This window comes from Carassius gibelio, chromosome B6 (genome assembly GCF_023724105.1).
Source record: "Carassius gibelio isolate Cgi1373 ecotype wild population from Czech Republic chromosome B6, carGib1.2-hapl.c, whole genome shotgun sequence".
NCBI lineage: Eukaryota > Metazoa > Chordata > Actinopteri > Cypriniformes > Cyprinidae > Carassius > Carassius gibelio.
Window position 1 is genome coordinate 7,308,375 of NC_068401.1, and position 17,605 is coordinate 7,325,979.

The 17,605-nt window shown below is 36.5% G+C and overlaps 1 protein-coding gene across 1 annotated transcript; it reads right to left on the bottom strand.

Moving 5' to 3' along the window:
• Window positions 1-340: 340 nt before the first annotated feature.
• Window positions 341-17,296, bottom strand: LOC127959304 (glucoside xylosyltransferase 2-like). Its single transcript, XM_052558384.1, has 7 exons — window positions 16,870-17,296; window positions 11,454-11,649; window positions 8,135-8,266; window positions 7,787-8,038; window positions 6,297-6,420; window positions 4,230-4,402; window positions 341-2,991 (listed from the first exon to the last, which is right to left on the bottom strand). Exons 1-7 carry the CDS (start codon window positions 17,136-17,138, stop codon window positions 2,812-2,814), a joined length of 1,326 nt encoding a protein of 441 aa, XP_052414344.1. The 5' UTR covers window positions 17,139-17,296; the 3' UTR covers window positions 341-2,811.
• Window positions 17,297-17,605: the final 309 nt, after the last annotated feature.

Here is a 17,605-nt window from a genome sequence, read left to right on the forward strand (position 1 = left end):
TTTATAATTGAACGCTCATCTTTATGTTTATTTAAAAGCAAATATGACTCATCGGGCTCTCAGTTTTAACCTACTTACTGTAAAATGTCTGGCCTGTTGTTTTCTCCCCCTATAAATTTACTGTAGTGACCAAACCATCTAATAGATTATAATGTTAATTATATTTTTTTATAATTTAGAGTATTAAACAATTCTTAATTAAATTAATTATGAATAGTTGCCTGAGCATATACTCTCTGAACAATAAGTTATATTACATAGCACTTTATTAAAATATTTATTTATTTATTTATTTATTTATATATTTATAATGCAAAAATAATTGTGAGCCAAAATTAAATCAATATTAAATGCATATTTATTTATTACATTTCTGACATACACACTTTTGTATAAAAAGGAAAATAATACATACAATGCAAGACATTCAGAAAGAGAGAAAAGCACACTGGATACAATGAACATCGCTGGTGCATCTCTTCAGGCAGAGATAACATGAGATGTATAAGAGTCTCCCGAGCTTCCAGTTAAAGAAATGTCATCACTGATCCCAGACCAGTGACAGGAGGCTGGAAACCGGTCACAAATATAATTAAGCACATTGTGCACATTGTGCTCAAATTACACATCACAACACACTCTTGCTTTCTATTTGACGTTCATAATTTCACACAGAAGCCGTAAACAAATTAACAAGCTGTGGTTACACTAAATAATTTTTTTTTTTCTTTTTTTTTCTTTTTAAGAAATTGGTGAACTGGTCATATTGGTTGTTAGAGAGTTAGAGAGTCTTTAATTTTATTTTCTTCATATTCAGCATTTATTACAAAGTGCACTTAACTGTAAATTGTACATCTGTGTATTGTTTTCTGCTTTTATTATAGTTTTGTTTTTATTTATATAATACAGTTATTAATCTACAAACCTTTCTAATCAGCACATAATATGATTTGTTTTAAATGATCACATTAGCTAGTTCAATCCTACTATGGCAGAAAATCCTTACAAACAGGGCAAACCAACAAAATGTTTTCTTTGAACATGACTGGACTGAATATTGCAAAAAAATACTTTAAAGGGATAGTTCATCCAAAACTGAAAATTTGATGTTTATCTGCTGCAGACCCCCAGGGCATCCAAGAAGTATATGACTTTGTTTGATCAGTAGAACACAAGCGGAGATTTTTAACTCAAACCGTTGCAGTTTGAAAGTCATATAATGTAAGTGGATGGGAATCACGGCTTTGAGAGTCATAAAAGAAAACAAAACCAAATTAAACCCTGCGGCTCATGACGATACATTGATGTGTAAAGACACAAAATGATCAGTCTGTGCAAGACACTGAACAGTATTTATGTTCTTTTTTTTACCTCTCATTTTCACCGCAATGTCTGAACTGTCCTGAGCGCATTCGCGTCTTCTTCCTCTGCCTGCGCTAGACATCTTTTTCTTCTTGCTTTATGGGGGATCGCAGACTTAAGTGCATTACCACCACCTATCTCTCAAGTGGACCAATGACACTCTATCTACACTAATCTCAATTAGAAGTGTCAGTGGTCCACTTGAGAGATAGGTGGTGGTAATGCACTTAAGTCTGCGATATATTCTGTTTCTTGCAAAGACAGATCATTTTGTGTCTTTACACATCAATGTATCGTCACGAGCCACAGGTTTAATTTGGTTTTGTTGGTGTATGTTTTTTTTGACTCTCAGAGCCGTGATTCCCATCCACTGACATTATACGACTGACAGACTCCAACAGTTTGAGTGAAAAATCTCTGTCTGTGTTCTACTGAAGAAACAAAGTCACATACATCTTGGATGCCCTGGGGGTAAAGCAGATGAACATCAAATTGTCATGTTTGGGTGAACTATCCCTTTGACACCCTTTTAGACCTTTTACGTAGCTCCCACAAATGGTTGCAAATTACCTTAAAAACACATTCCACCACAAATTCAACATCAAATTCATTATGTCCATCAGAATAGGCTTGTCATATCAATATACAGGACAACAGACCTAATTGTAATTCTCATAAAAGGCCAAAGGTTTCCTCATGAAATTCTCTCTATATATTAAAATTAAAATCCCAATGACAACATTACAACATCAGGCCCCTTTCTACTAGCAAGTCATCTTCAATGTAAACAGTGTGAACATCCACCATCAGGGCTGTGCTTAAACTGAATGTACATCTTACTGAGCTCTACAGGCTAGTTCTCTTTGGTTGTTTCTGCGTGCTACATTCATTTATGTGGCTTGAAAACAAGGCTTTATCTCATGCTATTAAGCAGCAAAATGCACAAACAAATTGGTGCAGCCACTTAAATACATGAATTAGATCAAGTGAGACACAAATGCTCCAATTGTGTAATACCAGGCATAATAAAACAAGATGCTGAAAATGGTACAACACAGTTGTAAAATAAACAGCTCTGAATCCATATTTTTGGATTGGTTAAAAACAGCTTTGCCAACGAGTCTCTCAGGAACATTCAAGTGGTTGATTACCCACAGTTGGAGACACTCAATTCATTTGCTCACTACTCTCTCTCAAGAGTTTTGATGGTTTCGCTTATGTTGCATTCATCCTGCATTGCTGTTTCCATCCAGCAGGCCAAACGTCTGCTCAAAAGAAATTGTTCCAGCTTGAATCTCCAACTCCTCTGGCTCATGAAGCTCATACTGTGCCTAATGGACCAAATGTAGTTTGCCTCTGGCATTGCTCGTCTTCGATGGAAAAGTTCACTCTGATTCAAGCAGCAGGCAGAGATTCTTTCTTGTGATACCGAAACACAGTAGAGGCTCATTACTCGTGTGGCAGTCGGACATGGTGCACCACTTTTTTCTCATAAACAGCCCTCATGGTCTTCTCGATCTGTTTGAGGAACACTTGTGGGATCCTTCCACAAAGGGTGTTAACGGTGTCTAGGAACTTAGTCTGAAGAGGGTAAAATAAAGCCTGGAACAAGTTCTCTTCAAAAGGATACTGAAAGAGAAGATGAAATGCATTACATTTCAAAGTGTTCATGGAACTGCTTTGTTTTGTTTGTTGAGGCACAATGCACAAGGTCCACATTTCATATCTGACTGAATTCTGAACAGCAGAGTGTGTGCTGTTAAAAAGTCTGGGATCAGAAAGATTTTTGTATGTTTTTAAATGCAGTTTTTCAGGCTCAAGAAGGCTGTACTTGATAAAAAAAAAAACAGTAATATTGTGAAATGTCATAAAAATGTCTAATTCTGGTTTCTTATTTTAATATACTTCATAGTATAATTTATTCCAGTGATGCAAAGATGAATTTTAATCAGCCATTACTCCCGTCTTCAGTGTCACATCCTTCAGAAATCACTCTAATATGCTGAATTATTTTTATTTTTGTTGAAACTGTTTTGCTTTTATCCATTTAACCCATATTTGCTAAATAAAAGTAATAATTTCTTTAAAAAACAGAAAGAAAAAAATGACAGCCCAAACTTTTGAATAGTAGTGTTTATTGCAACACAAAATTTCTGTTTTGAATAAACGCTGTTCTTTTTAACTTTTTATTTATAAAATAAAAATCCAGAAAAAAACTAAAAAATATATATTATCCCAATATCTAAAAAAAAAGACAACGGTTTTCAACACTGATTATAAATCAGCATATTAGAATGATTTCTGTGACACTGAAGAATGAAATAATTATGCTGAAAATACAGCTTTGCATCACAGGAATAAATTATATTTTAAAATATATTAAAACAGATTACAACTGTGTTGTATGCTGTCAACGTGGATAAGAAACATTTATTGAGCATCAAATCAACAACATTGATAAATAAAATAATAATAATAAAAATAAACTTGCCATTGAGCCACATTTTTTTATTGCTAGTATGCATAGCATAAGGTGTCTTTACACAGCTGAGTTAAGGCTGCTCTGTGCCTGCTCAAAATTCAGGGTAAAGGCGCAATTCTACATAAATGGCAGATTAAATTAAGCTTGCTCTGACCCGCCCAGACCCTAGTATCAATAAGTATACAGTTATTACTGATATAGAAATGCCTTTATGCCACCTCTACGCAGCATTGAACAGCCTGGGTAAAACCACCTAAATGCCACTTCACAAGCATTTCTGTGCAGCCTTCACACTGTAAATCTGGCAACATATTTTTATCAGTCTAACAGCCATTCTATTGCTTTTATCATACAGTTGTCTCCTGAAAAGGCAGTGGCAGCTCACCTCATGTATGGCATCATACACCACCCTGAAGGCGGGCTGCTTCTCGTCATGGTACACACCACGGTTACCATGAAGAATAGACACCCCATCCTCCTCCGCAGCCTTGCAGTTGCTTCCATACATGCAGTGATCTGGCCTGTAGTTCCACTGGCATGGGAATATGTACAGACACTCTGCAGACAGAAAGACAAATATTCAACATTTTATCCAAACTGCAAATAACATGCCCATGCAACACATGCACTTCTAGTCTAGTCTTTTGGACCCGTTCCATTGGAGCTGTCAAACAAACACTATGCTTGCCAAGTGTCTCACCAATTCAGGAACCTTAATAACTGCACCTGCCAGTATCTGTCACACCGGTTCCAGTCAACAGAAGTACTTACCGACACAAAAGGGCTTTATCTCTATAAAAACCAGACAAAACAGCAACTTTTATGAGGGCAAGGAAAGAGTGAGCTGAAAAAAAAAAAAAAACATTTCCTGTGACATACCAGGTCTTTTTGATTTTATGAGAAACGAAACACACAGAACCAGGCTCTGCACTAGAAATAGCAATCACAGTTGGAAAGGTTAGTTAAGATGTTCATGATAAAATGCCGCAGGGCTTCACAAGTAAAATAAGTAAAACAGCTTTTGAAAGTGGATTGAAGCCTCCAGCTAAAACACATAATTAGACGAGTTCTATAACACTCTAGAGTGCAAAACAACAAAAATAAAGAAAGAAGACAGGTTTCTATGCCTGTTTTAAAGATGCACTCAAAAACGTCTCTTACTCTTTTGGGTGAGAAATGGTTTCTTATTATAAAGTTCAGTGATGTTATCAGCAGTACTCATACTTTCATATATCCACCATGTTAAATGTGCAAGAACATGATAATACTGGGTATTTTGATATTGACCACAGAATGTACATAGTACTTTTGATCATAGCATTATCATGGTACATGTACAAAGCCAGGGTATTTTGAATGGTATTAATATAGAACATGTATTATGATGTATTTAATATACCTATTTGTATTTACAGGATACGGTGTCTAAATTAAAAAAATACAATAGAACATATCCAAAAAAAAAAAAAACAAGCTATAACCAAGGTATTTTGAAATATACTTGTCTTACGGCTGCACAATTCATCGAAATTAAATCGCAAAGGTAATAAATCACGATTAGGCAGAAGCAGCTATTGTCATGCGTATCTTTCAGTGAAGCACGCGGTTCTGTGATCAGCAGTAAATATCCATCCATCCAAAGGCCAAAGGGTACTCTCGCGCTGAAAATGCCCCGAAGAAGAACATCACTGCAGCTGAATAAAGAGAAGATTTAACTGCTTTCATTGATTCAGTGTGACTAATAAACACATGACTACGGCAATATATTGTTTATCGGAGTTCTTCATAATAAACTATTTCTATAATGAAATGCTAATCGACATAGCCTTTATCACTGCTTAGAATACTAAATATTTTGCCTTAATTATTCTGTTTAACAAGTCACATCATCTCACAGAAGGATTTATTTTGAACACTCGACTGACGTTATGAAGTGAATTTGGAGTTAAAAAATGTTATTAAATGTAGTATTTTCACATGCTCTCAGATGGGGCAGCATTTATTACACAAAGCCGTTGTTCACTGAGAAGATATCGCAAACAATGGTCATTATCACAAACGTCAATTTCATAATCCTAAAATTATATAGTCTGCGATTACGAATGTGATTTTGCATAGCTTTTCAGAGAACTACGGCTCTGTGTAGTAAATGCTTCTTCACCTGAAAACAGGTGATGGAGATTTACTGCTAATCACAGAACCGGCTTTACGGATTATGACAATCACGATTAATCATGTTCAATTAATCGTGCAGCCCTAAATTATGTATTTGCAAGATGTTTCGAGGTATTTTATAGAATTCCATGGTATTACTCTGGCACATTTCCAAAAACAGGGTATTAATAGTATATGGTACGTGTCCAAAAAAAACAAAAAAAAAAACCACTGCATTGCTTAGTTCTTTTTTGCAGGTGTTGTCAAATGACACATTATTATCAAACATGTCTTATACCTGGATTGTAGTGGAAGATGATGTTAAGTAGGTCTTGGTCTCCCCATGTGATGTGGTTCTTGTATTTCTGATAAAGAGGGTGAAGCAGATTTTCCCATGACAGACCGCTGGCGATCATGCTGTTCTGTAAAATCAATAGTGGCAGGTTATTTTCCTCAACAGTGAGTCTGGCAGCCACTTTCAGACAGCTGTTGATATGGAAATTTAGGGTTTTTTTCAGAAGAAGAAATTTCCTTTTTGTCCCCTCAGACAGCCTTGAAAATGTGCTTGGGTTGGAAATTACACTTCTAGCTGAGTTACAGAAATATGCTAATCCAGACTGCTGTCACCCACTTGCTCTCGACGGATGGCAATCAGTAGACTTCCATCACTGCCTACTAAAAACAGCCTGAGGTTAAAAGGGTTTAAAAGCATAAAGAAACCTCAGAACGCATGTGAACGCCAAAGCTTCAGCCCACTACCAAGAGATGTAAACCACACAAGGAAAATACTGCCAATATCTAGTAATAATCAAGCACAAAAAAATATAGTAAAGCAAAAATGTGAAATCAAAAACATTCACAAATATAATTTAAAAAAATCGACTTTTAGTTTTAATATCGGCTGAAATCTAATAAATAAATAAATCTCTCTCATACTAGCTGAAAACTTGTACTGATATTTCATGTATGTCTTGTGTTTGAAAATGTGAATACGGATTTTGGAACTCTAAAATTTCATTAAAAGCAGAGCTAAACAGCAACATATTGTTTGTGAGTGTATATATATATATATATATATATATATATATATATATATATATTAGAGCTGGGCAACAATTAAATGTTTTAATTGCGATTAAACCGCATTACTGTCTGCAGTTAATCGCGATTAATCACATTATTGTCTGCAGTTAATCGGATTGTTATGCACAAAACTAATAATGCATTCAAAAGTAGTGTATTGTGCACTTTTCTTCATTTAAAAGTAGGCCTACTACTATATTGAACAAAAGTTTAAGAACATTTGGTTTGCCAACACTTTAAACAAATAAGGTCCTTTTTACAGCAGTGTTCCCTTTACATAGTAGCAGTAAAAATATTTATTGTAGCCTAAATCAATTTATAATATTGATGTAATTAAATAAACTATAAAACAAGCCATTTGTTACTGTAAGGACATTAATGTTACATTGTGAGAGGGACGAGTGTTACGCGTCCCATACAACTCAAAATAATAAACCACAAAGTTATCAAAATTATTCACTCCACTGTTTTGAGCAAGAGTGCTTCTCTGTGGTCTTCACGTGCTATCGAAAACGTCCTATTTCCAATTTATGACGTCATGCTCACAAGCTCTTAGCATTTTTTTCTATTAAAAATAACAGTGGACAGTGGATTGTGAATTCTGATACTTAGCATAGATAATTTGAACGGGAGCATCCCCTCCTGTGACCTAAGTTTGAGCATATGAAACTGCAAAAATGTCAAGTCAATACTATTGTTCCTCACCCTGAAGAGAGTGCTACGAATCCGTGTGAGGTTCATTAGCATGACCCCTGAATTGACCCCTGTGACTCCATAAAAAGGGTGTCTTGCGAAGCGGCTATACCAGCCGATCTTAGGGATCTCGTGCTCTGGGGCCATGGCAGCTAGCTGAGTGCTATTGAAAGCCTTCAGAAACTTCCAGATGTCATCCATAGGCCGGAGAAACAGAACATCTGTGTCCACATACAATAGGGAGTCCACATCCTTCAGGATAACCTGATATCAGAGAAAAATACCTGGTTACAATCAGTGTGGGGAGGTGGAAAACACAAACAAATGAAGAGAGAACATTAAGCAGTGGCAGGAACCTACGGGAAGAAACAGCCTCTGGGCAGCACATGGCTTGAAGAGTTTCTTCCATTCATCTGCATTCCCCACAGAGAAGGTGATTGGATATATGCTGAAGTGAAACCTGGAGGACACTGTCTGAGGCCACTGACTGAACTGTGAGAGGAAATTGAAAGAATCAGTCAATGTCATGGCTGTCAGTCTTCAGTAAGCCGCACATCTATTGCTTACAGGTGACAGCGAAGAGAAGTTTGTGAACAAACCTATACCAATACTTCAACCAACAACAACAAAAAAAAAAAGCAACATTTTGTAATATTTGTAAGAACTGTGATTTCTAGAATGCAATTTTGTTGGATGGGTGAGTCCTAAAGATGCATTGGCCATTACGGGAAGTCGTGGCCTAATGGTTAGAGCGTCGGACTCCCAATCGAAGGGTTGTGAGTTCTAGTCTCGGGTCGGATGGAATTGTAGGTGGGGGTAGTGCATGAACAGCTCTCTCTCCACCTTCAATACCACGACTTAGGTGCCCTTGAGCAAGGCATCGAACCCCCAACTGCTCCCCGGGCGCCGCAGCATAAATGGCTGCCCACTGCTCCGGGTGTGTGCTCACAGTGTGTGTGTGTTCACTGCTCTGTGTGTGTGCATTTCGGATGGGTTAAATGATGTATGAGTATGGGTCACCATACTTGGCTGAATGTCACTTTCACTTCACTTTTTCACTTTCATTAAGAGACAATCAAATACAGTACTAAAACTGGGTGGCCAATACTGCTCGAGGATGGCCAATGCGCTGCATAGTTCAGCTCTGACTTCAATTAAACAAACCTGAACCAAAGTTATCAAGGTTTTCAGGGTTACTACAATATTCCAGGTAGGGAAGTTGGAGTTAAGCTTTGCAGGAAGTTGGCCCTCCAGAACCAGGATTGAGGTACATTCGATGTACAAAATGGCAAAAAAAAAAAAAAAAAATGCAATATGAAAACTTATTCAGTATCAGAAAATATTTTCAAAAAGCATTAAACAGTTTAACATAAGGAACAAACACTGGGTAAACAAACAGAAAAAAATTATTACAAATAATACATTATTAGTATTAGCCATAATACCAATTGACTGTAAACTTGATAGTTTTTTATTGCAAATTAAATTTTAATTTTAAATGTAACTGTGTGAATTTCTTATGCACGTCAACAACAAAACACATTTAAAGCATTTTTTCCTGTACTTAGGAAAGTTAAAAATCATTGTATTTTTCCGATCCTAACCATCCATGATTATATGGCTGGTTGGGTTTTATTACTCTCATTTAGCATTATTTTTTCCAGCCGTCCACGACCCCATCAGAACAGACCTGCAATCGATTTTGGGGTCATAACCCACCAGTTAATAACTACCGACTTATAATATCCCGCTGACAGCCAAATAACTACTGCTGAAAAGGCTGCAGAAAAACATTGAGGAAATCTTTTGAATAACAAACATGACATTGCATTACTTCTCTATAGTATATATATATATATATATATATATATATATATAGAAACCTCCAGTTTCTTTATCTGCAACAATATGGGGCAGGACTTGATCAAGATCAGTTCTAGGCCAGAGGGCACTTCTCAAAAAGCATCGGCTGTCAAAGCATAAAAAACAATGTACTGCTATTTTCAATAACAGCCCCTCTGTGGAGAGAAACACTGCAAACAATTAGGACTGTGAAGAAAGACCGCTCTACCAGAAACCAAAAAATGTGTTAAGAGCAAGAGATCGATAGATTTATACACATAGGTTTCTCACATTACCTTCATTACCAGACTGGTTTTCAGGGTTAGCCTGACATTGTCTGAGGGTTACCACAAACCACTAGTACAATAAAACTGACATTCAAGGCATTAGTCATAGGCCTGTTTAAATACAATGAGAAACCTTGGTAGGGTTGTGCCGATAGACAATAGTATCGTGTATCTACGATAGTCAGATATATCGACATAAGCTGATTTCTCTGTCGATAATCAAGACGATATTAGGCTCATTTTCCTATTAATGTATTAGATTATAATAATAATAATAATAATAATAATAATAATAACTACTATTTTAAATTTTAATTAGGCGGCTTATTATAATTCGGCTATCAAACTGCCCAGCTATTTCACTTCAGCACCGCATTTCACACACATACACACGTCGCTGAAGTTGTCCGCTCTGACTTGTTAAATCCATAAAATGAAAGAGATAGAAAACGAGGAGTTGGTGTCCCACACATCTAATGGCTGATACACAGCAACGCGCTGTTCTCATACATGACAGATTAACTCTCTCATTTATGAGAGAGTTAATCTGTCATGTATGAGAACAGCGCAGATGGTCACAGGATGCGCGGTATAACAGCTGCGTCTGACTATATATGAAGTAGCTGTTTAAAATACAGTATTTTTATATTTAACGTTAGTTTATCAGTATGTTTTAAAGTATATTTTTTTTTTATTCTCGGTGATTCCAATGGTCTATTTCATGCGCGCCTGCGTGGTTTAAAACACCAAATCGTTATGCTATGACAAGAACAAAGGGTCTTTTGCTCCACCCATGCACGATAATATCGTGTATCGTCGATCTCAAGGGCTGACGATATGACGATTTGAAAAAAATGACCATATAACCCAACACTTAACCTTGGGTAAAAAAATAAAAAAAATAAAAAGACATTCATCATAAAAATCGTTTAGAATTACTATAAATAATAATAATTATATGACATGAATAAATAAAAATATCACCTGAGCTAGAGCAACGGTGATTTGGCTGTTATAGGAGGTCTTCAAAAGGTCCATAACCCGAAATATAAGTGATAATAATTATGAGTTTGCCTTATTATTACCAAAATAATAAATAAACTGGAAAAAAAGTAATCAAACTGAATCATTATCAAAGCAAATATTTAAAACCCTATTAGTTATACTGGAATATTACCTCTAGACTTTAAAGGAAAAGAGTGAAGCAATCATCCATAAAATTATGCCTGAAATCTGTGCCAGACTTTTTCGGTCCAAGAGAGCTGCATAGTTAGAGGATGAAGCTTTGTCTGAGGTAAAATATAGCCCACTGCAGAGATTAAATAGTTGGAGAGCCAGCAAGATGTTCTTTTCAGTAGGAACTAAAATTTAGTTACCCACTGAACTGCTTTTCAAAGAATAAAGATAACCCTTAGATAAGTATAGATCCTCAAATCACAGTTTAAAAACAAATCTATATATAGGTCACCAGTTTGCTTGACATTACCATCAACATCAAAAACCTCTGGTCGCCACAGAAAAGATGAAAGAACCATGGGACATGCTCTCACCCCTTTTTCAAATTGTTCGCCCAGGTCCTCCTCTGCAAAGATGTGAAATTTGATCTTCTTTATGCTGAAGAGCAGTGCTGACTTCACCATGTTGAGCGTTTCATCTAGACGGTTCCCACAAGCCACCACTGCCAGGTGCATGACATCCTCTGCTTGTGTGACCTTTGACCCAGGCCGCCCCACCTCACTTTTCTGCCTAGAGGAAAAAAACAACAACAACAACCTTAAATCCATCAAATCTCATCCAGAGTGTGACATCAGCAACAAAAACATCTGGTACAAATCAGCTGGGTCAAACCATGAGACAACACACTGGTGAAATATTCCTTATGCTGCACACGGTTCCTCTGGCACGCTGAGAACCTCATTTAAATGATTCAAGGGTAAACTATTTAGAGTCAGAGTCCAACCAGCTTGCAAGTAACTTGATGAGAACACACAAGAAGGGAGAACTTAATTTAATTTGATAATAAATAAAATATTTAATTATTTATATTAAATATCATTCAAATCAATTAAAGATGTAGAACCATTGCCTCTTTATTTCTCAAAAGGAATTAACACTTTGAAGACAACAGGAGACACATAAGGGCGTAGCACTCATGTTCCTCATGACCTTGTCTTGAGTCACCAAAACATAATTGTTATTGGGGTGGTGTTTGCTTTTGTGATTCATGTTGAGTCTCCATCACTCCAGGGAAGTAAGCTCTCGAACTCTCTAAGAGACGACCTCTGGGGAAAAAGTCCTCCATTTATCCGAGGCTTTGGTGGGGGAAACAAATTCATACCGCTAGAAAAGCACGCAGCCTTTCAAACAAACATCAAAGCGCTTCCATTAAGCCAAGGACGTGCAAACACTCTTGCTCTCATTTCAAGTGAACCACAGACCTTGATATGAAGTGAAATAAAGAATAGGAAAATCATGGAAACACCTAGGGCTTTTGATAAAAGGGAAGAAGGGATATTTTCAGACCTGAAAGTTCATTTTCTGATTTTTCTGACTAGTATCACAAAATACTTTAGAATCTGTTTTGATGGCTGCGGTTTCCTGTGGAAAAAGCTTCCCTTGTTTACAGAACTGCAAATTAAGCAACAGGAATTCAATGGGCTGACTGAATGATATCAAACAATGTATTACTTTCATTTTTTCAATCATTTGAGAGGCATCTACACTTTGATCATAACTTATGAAGCATACGGCCAACACTTGAATTTGGTACCATTTTTAATCAACATGAAATCTTCACAGACTCTGAGCTTATAAAAATTCTTGCAGTCTGAGTGAACACATCTGGAAGCATTTAGGCTCGGAGAAGGCGATTAAATATTGCACTCCTTTTTGAGCAGAAATTCCTAAAACCGTTTTAAAGCTGATACTGATGATTCCTTGTTGAGAAATACAATTGATCATAGACCAGTGAAACAGAATAACCATAACCAAGCAACTTAAAAGTGACCCAGAAATGAATGAAAATGAAACAGGATTGAGAATTTATATTGTGGTGGAACTTCATTGTGAACTATAAATATCTCTCTTCCCTTAAATTCTGATTATTTAGTATAATTTGTACAAGAAGAATAAACTTGGGAGCAACTAATTCATGTAATCCTTTTTTATGTTTGGATGCATTCAATTTAGTCCAACAATTTATGCAAGAATGGCTTTAATTCTTGGATAAATTGGCTGCACAATTAGTCTAATTATGCAACATCAACAAAAGTAATTTTGATATTACTCTCATGGATACTTGCAATATTTATAAGCCTATACTTTTTGTTTTGTTTTGAAAAATGTAATAACAAAAAAGTAACTTCACAACTGTTATTGCTTTTGTGAAGCAAGCAAATGTTTTTCATCCAATTATCTGTCCCACTGGACAGCATGGCACGAACAGAAATTTAGAATAAACTGGCATAAAGCAGATCTGTAGTGTGCACGATGCACAAACCACCAAAACTTCCCACAATCCAGCATAATTTTAGTTCATCTTAGGCTAACAAATCTTAGGCTAAAACACTTAACTGGAAATCAACAACGATAGATCCAAAAAAGCATATTTAGAATGAATACGATGGCTGATTCAATCCAGGCCCACAAGGCTGCGTGCATGGAATTCAGTCAGTGCCTTTTCAGCTATGCAGTGCACTCCATAAACTATGTCCAAATATAAGCACTTTTCCCCTCTTCAGAATGTCTGCATGCTTGTCCTGGCAGAGCAAGCTGTTCCATGGCACCCTGACTTTAAAACCTGAAGTGAAACGTTAGAGTGCTCCAGGCTAGAAGATAAAGATCGCAGGGGAGGAATCAACATATTGAGAGGCACGAGTGACAATAGAGAGATATCTGTGTTCTGTGTAGACTGTGATAAAGAGGCTAGAGAGAAAGAAACTGTAGCATTCTCAGTCTTCCTCCGAGACATGTTTATGGCTTCATATAATGTAGCTGCCACGCGGCAGTTGCCTCCAGTCATAGCTGCATTACAGATGACAGAGCGAGCTATTCGTTTGACAGTTAGTAGACACTTATTCCTAGGTGCTGCAGGAACGTGTGCAGCGGTGTTTTGTGGTTTTGGCAAAACACAAGAGAGGTGTTACAAGCACATAGCTTTCCAGTAAAGCAGGTTCTATTTGGAAAGCGTGCGAAAGAAACATGAAGGTACAGCTGCACGTTTGTTACCGAAGTGTAATTATGCTTAGTTGTAGTAAAAGAAAACAATCTGTCATAATTTACTCACTATCAAGTCATTACAAAGCTGTATGACTTTTCCATGATCTATGGAATAAAATGATATATTTAGAAACATGCCCATACAATGTCTACACAAAGTCAATAATGGGCAATATTACTTCGATTAAAACAGTGCAGTGATGACGGATTTTTGTTGGCCAACTTGGAATATCTCATCACCCTGGTTCCCTCAACAAAAACCAAATAGATTTTACTACGGTGATATTGTTTCCATATGATTCTTACATGTTATTTCACTTATGTTCATAAAAAAAAAATATGGGGAAAAAAAAAAACTTGTGAATTTAAGGCTTAATACAATCCCCAGAAGTAAAAATCTAAACGTAGGCAATAACGTTGATTGCGTTAATTATGTTACAGGGGAAATTGCGCACATGCGTCGTAGTACTCTCATAATGGCGGAAGATGGTAACTCAGGGAGAAGAACTGTAGAATCATTTATGTTATTTTTGTTTTCTTTGCGCACAAAAAGTATTCTTGTAGCTTCACAAAACTGAAGCTGAGCCACTGATATCACATGGACTGTTTTACCATTGTCCTTAATGCATTTCTGGGATCACTGCAGTTGTGTTGCTGTCTCTGCAGTGTCAGAAAGCTCTCGGATTTCATCAGAAATATCTGAATTTGTGTTCCGGAGATGGGTTTAAAACAACATGAGGGTGAGCAATTAATGACAGAATTTTCATGTTGGGCTGAACTATCCCTTTAAGTACACAAAGTAATCTTCACATGTTGGTGATCTATTCTTTTTATAATACAACCACAGCTAATAACAAAATAGAAATTAGAGATTGGGATCCAAAGTTTTGTATTTTTAGAGCCCTTGGGACAAAACTGACCCTCTGGGTCCCTTGTACGTGATTAAACGTATCATCAGGGACACATTTGTGTGTTTTGCAGAAGCCAGACAGGAAGCACGTCTGGAGGATGTGCTTAAAAAGTAAGAGTTAATCACTTCCAAATGAAACAACAGGTCATAAGAGACAAGACGGTTTGCCCCTCCTACTTTTTCCACAGAGATGGATAGGGAGCCAGGAATTAAACACGTAGATCATTTTCCAAAACACACCCTCTCATCTTTCCTGTTTGTACGGTGGATCTGTTTAACTAATTTCCCTGTGGCTGTGTTGCCCCTTTGCATTGTGGGTTTATCAGCAGAGAGCAGTCACAAGGGTGTGGACATCAAGATGGATCACTGCTGGAAACCCAACAGGAGGGTCAAAGGGTTGAGATATCTCACAAGTGCAATTAGTGGCATTTATGTGAAGCTGTCAGAAGGGTGATAACATATGCTTGCTGAAAGAAGACAAGCCATGAATATTAAACTCATCCTCCATGCAGGATTGATTTTACACTATTGAAAAGGACATCTGTCTAGTTCGCCTACCTTGACATTATTGATTTTACACTATAAAAATACTGACACAAATGAACCAATCTCAAGTTCACTTAAAGGAGGAACATGACAGCCCCTTTTAATTATGTCTCGGAAAAGGCTGATCATCTTGATGAATAAACTACTCCATCCTCCACTGACAAGGGAGCGTGTACATTCACTCAGCACAACCAATCATTGAATTTGTCCTCTGTTGAGACCCATTGGGAACGAGGCAACCGCATTCAAGGTGACCTTTTTAATAAAGCCATAATGATAATACAATTGAGATAATCGTGGCTGAGATGCACACAGTGGACTCCTGGACTCGGCTTTGCAGCATGCACAACACACTGGTCTCTAGTAAATTTTAAGACATTAGTGCATAGTAATCTGGATGTGGATAGTGCAAAAATTGTGTCAAGCATGGTTTTCTTCTTGTTACATTAAGATTGCACAATCGGTGCAATACATTCTTGTCTAAATATCCATTGCCAAAGAAGGCTTTTGACAGCAATGTCTGGTTGGATTGGCCGTGTTGACAAACAGAAAAAGATCAATGATTTATGGATTGGTATTAAATCATGTGTTTGCACTGATTTGCAAATCACACTGAGATCATAAATGCCCTTGAGAAACTAAAGCACTGCTCGTGCACAGAAGGGAGTTGAAAGGATGCCTATATATCAACTTCAGAAGGAGAACATGCATTATAGGGCTGCACGATTATGACAAAAATCATAATTGTCGATTATTCCCTTGAAATTGTAATTGCGATTATATATTACGATTAGCACAATTTAGATTTAATGCACCCCTTTTTTTAAGCCTCAAATATCATATATATATATATATATATATATATATATATATATATATATATATATATAATTATTATTATTATTATTTTATTTATTTATTTTTTCTGAGAAACCAAACCAAAGTAAATATATGCATGGTATTATGTTATATTAAAACAAAGAAATTCAAACAATTGGGAAAAAAACCCTTAAGATAATCTGTAGAGAGAACAACAACATATCTTATGCACACAGAATGATGTAAGTGAACTTTTTTTGTGTGTAATTGTGCCTTTAAACGATTACATAATTGTGTCATCTGTAATTGTAATTGCGATTACAAATTCGATTAATTGTGCAGCCCTAATGCATTATATTATATTATATTATTATAAACTGTTAGAATACAAACTGGAACACAGATTTATACTGCATTTGCTTTGATCATACTGGTTGTTGGTCGTGATGTTGCACTTGAGAAGAATTTCCTACCGAGTCTTTGCGATGACATTCCCTCCTCCTCTGCTGCTCAACTTCGGCTCTTTGCGGATTAGTTTCGGTGGTTTTTGTGGCTCTTCGTTGGTTTGTTTCGCTTCTTTCGCCGGTTCTATATCCTCGATATGATTGAAGGATTGAAAATGTTTTTCTTTCGCAACTTCTTTCAGCGGCGGCTCGTCCGCAGCGTTTCCCCCGAAAAAGTACAAAAGTAGGAAAACTCCAAAACATACCGCGATCGCCACAACCTTACAGTGGATCCTCATGGTGAAAAAGTGTTCAGTCCGACTGGAAGTGTTTTAACCATGACTCTGGTTAAAACAAGGGGACATATTTGTAGTGTGCAGCCATACTTCTTCATTTGTACTGTGATGATGAAGAAGACGATGCTGCTCAGCTTAGCGCCGATATCACACACGTAAATGATTCTCTGAAGGCGGACCTTACTCTCCTTACCGTAATACTTGTAATTCCTCTGCCATACAAACGTAGGGGAAGCACTCTACCAAAATACAAACGAAATACTTACTTGGTGTTTAGATTTTTTACATAATTATTTTGTTTGGCCATATGATGTGAAACATTATATTTGTTCATATTCATCATATTGACGTTAATATATTATATTAATATTATATCAATTAATATTAGTATATTTTATATCCATGTCTGGCTGCTAGGAAGATATTAACTGTCTGACATAATAATGTTATTTTTTTATATTATATTTTTG

Bases quoted from the DNA above. Each gene is read 5' to 3' on its own strand.
- LOC127959304 (XM_052558384.1), bottom strand. From the start codon at position 17,138: ATGAGGATCCACTGTAAGGTTGTGGCGATCGCGGTATGTTTTGGAGTT. The intron at 8,267-11,453 runs GTGAGAGCATGT...TTCCTCTCACAG, and splicing joins GCGAACAATTTGAAAAAGGG to TTCAGTCAGTGGCCTCAGAC. The intron at 8,039-8,134 runs GTAGGTTCCTGC...CTCTGATATCAG, and splicing joins CCCAGAGGCTGTTTCTTCCC to GTTATCCTGAAGGATGTGGA.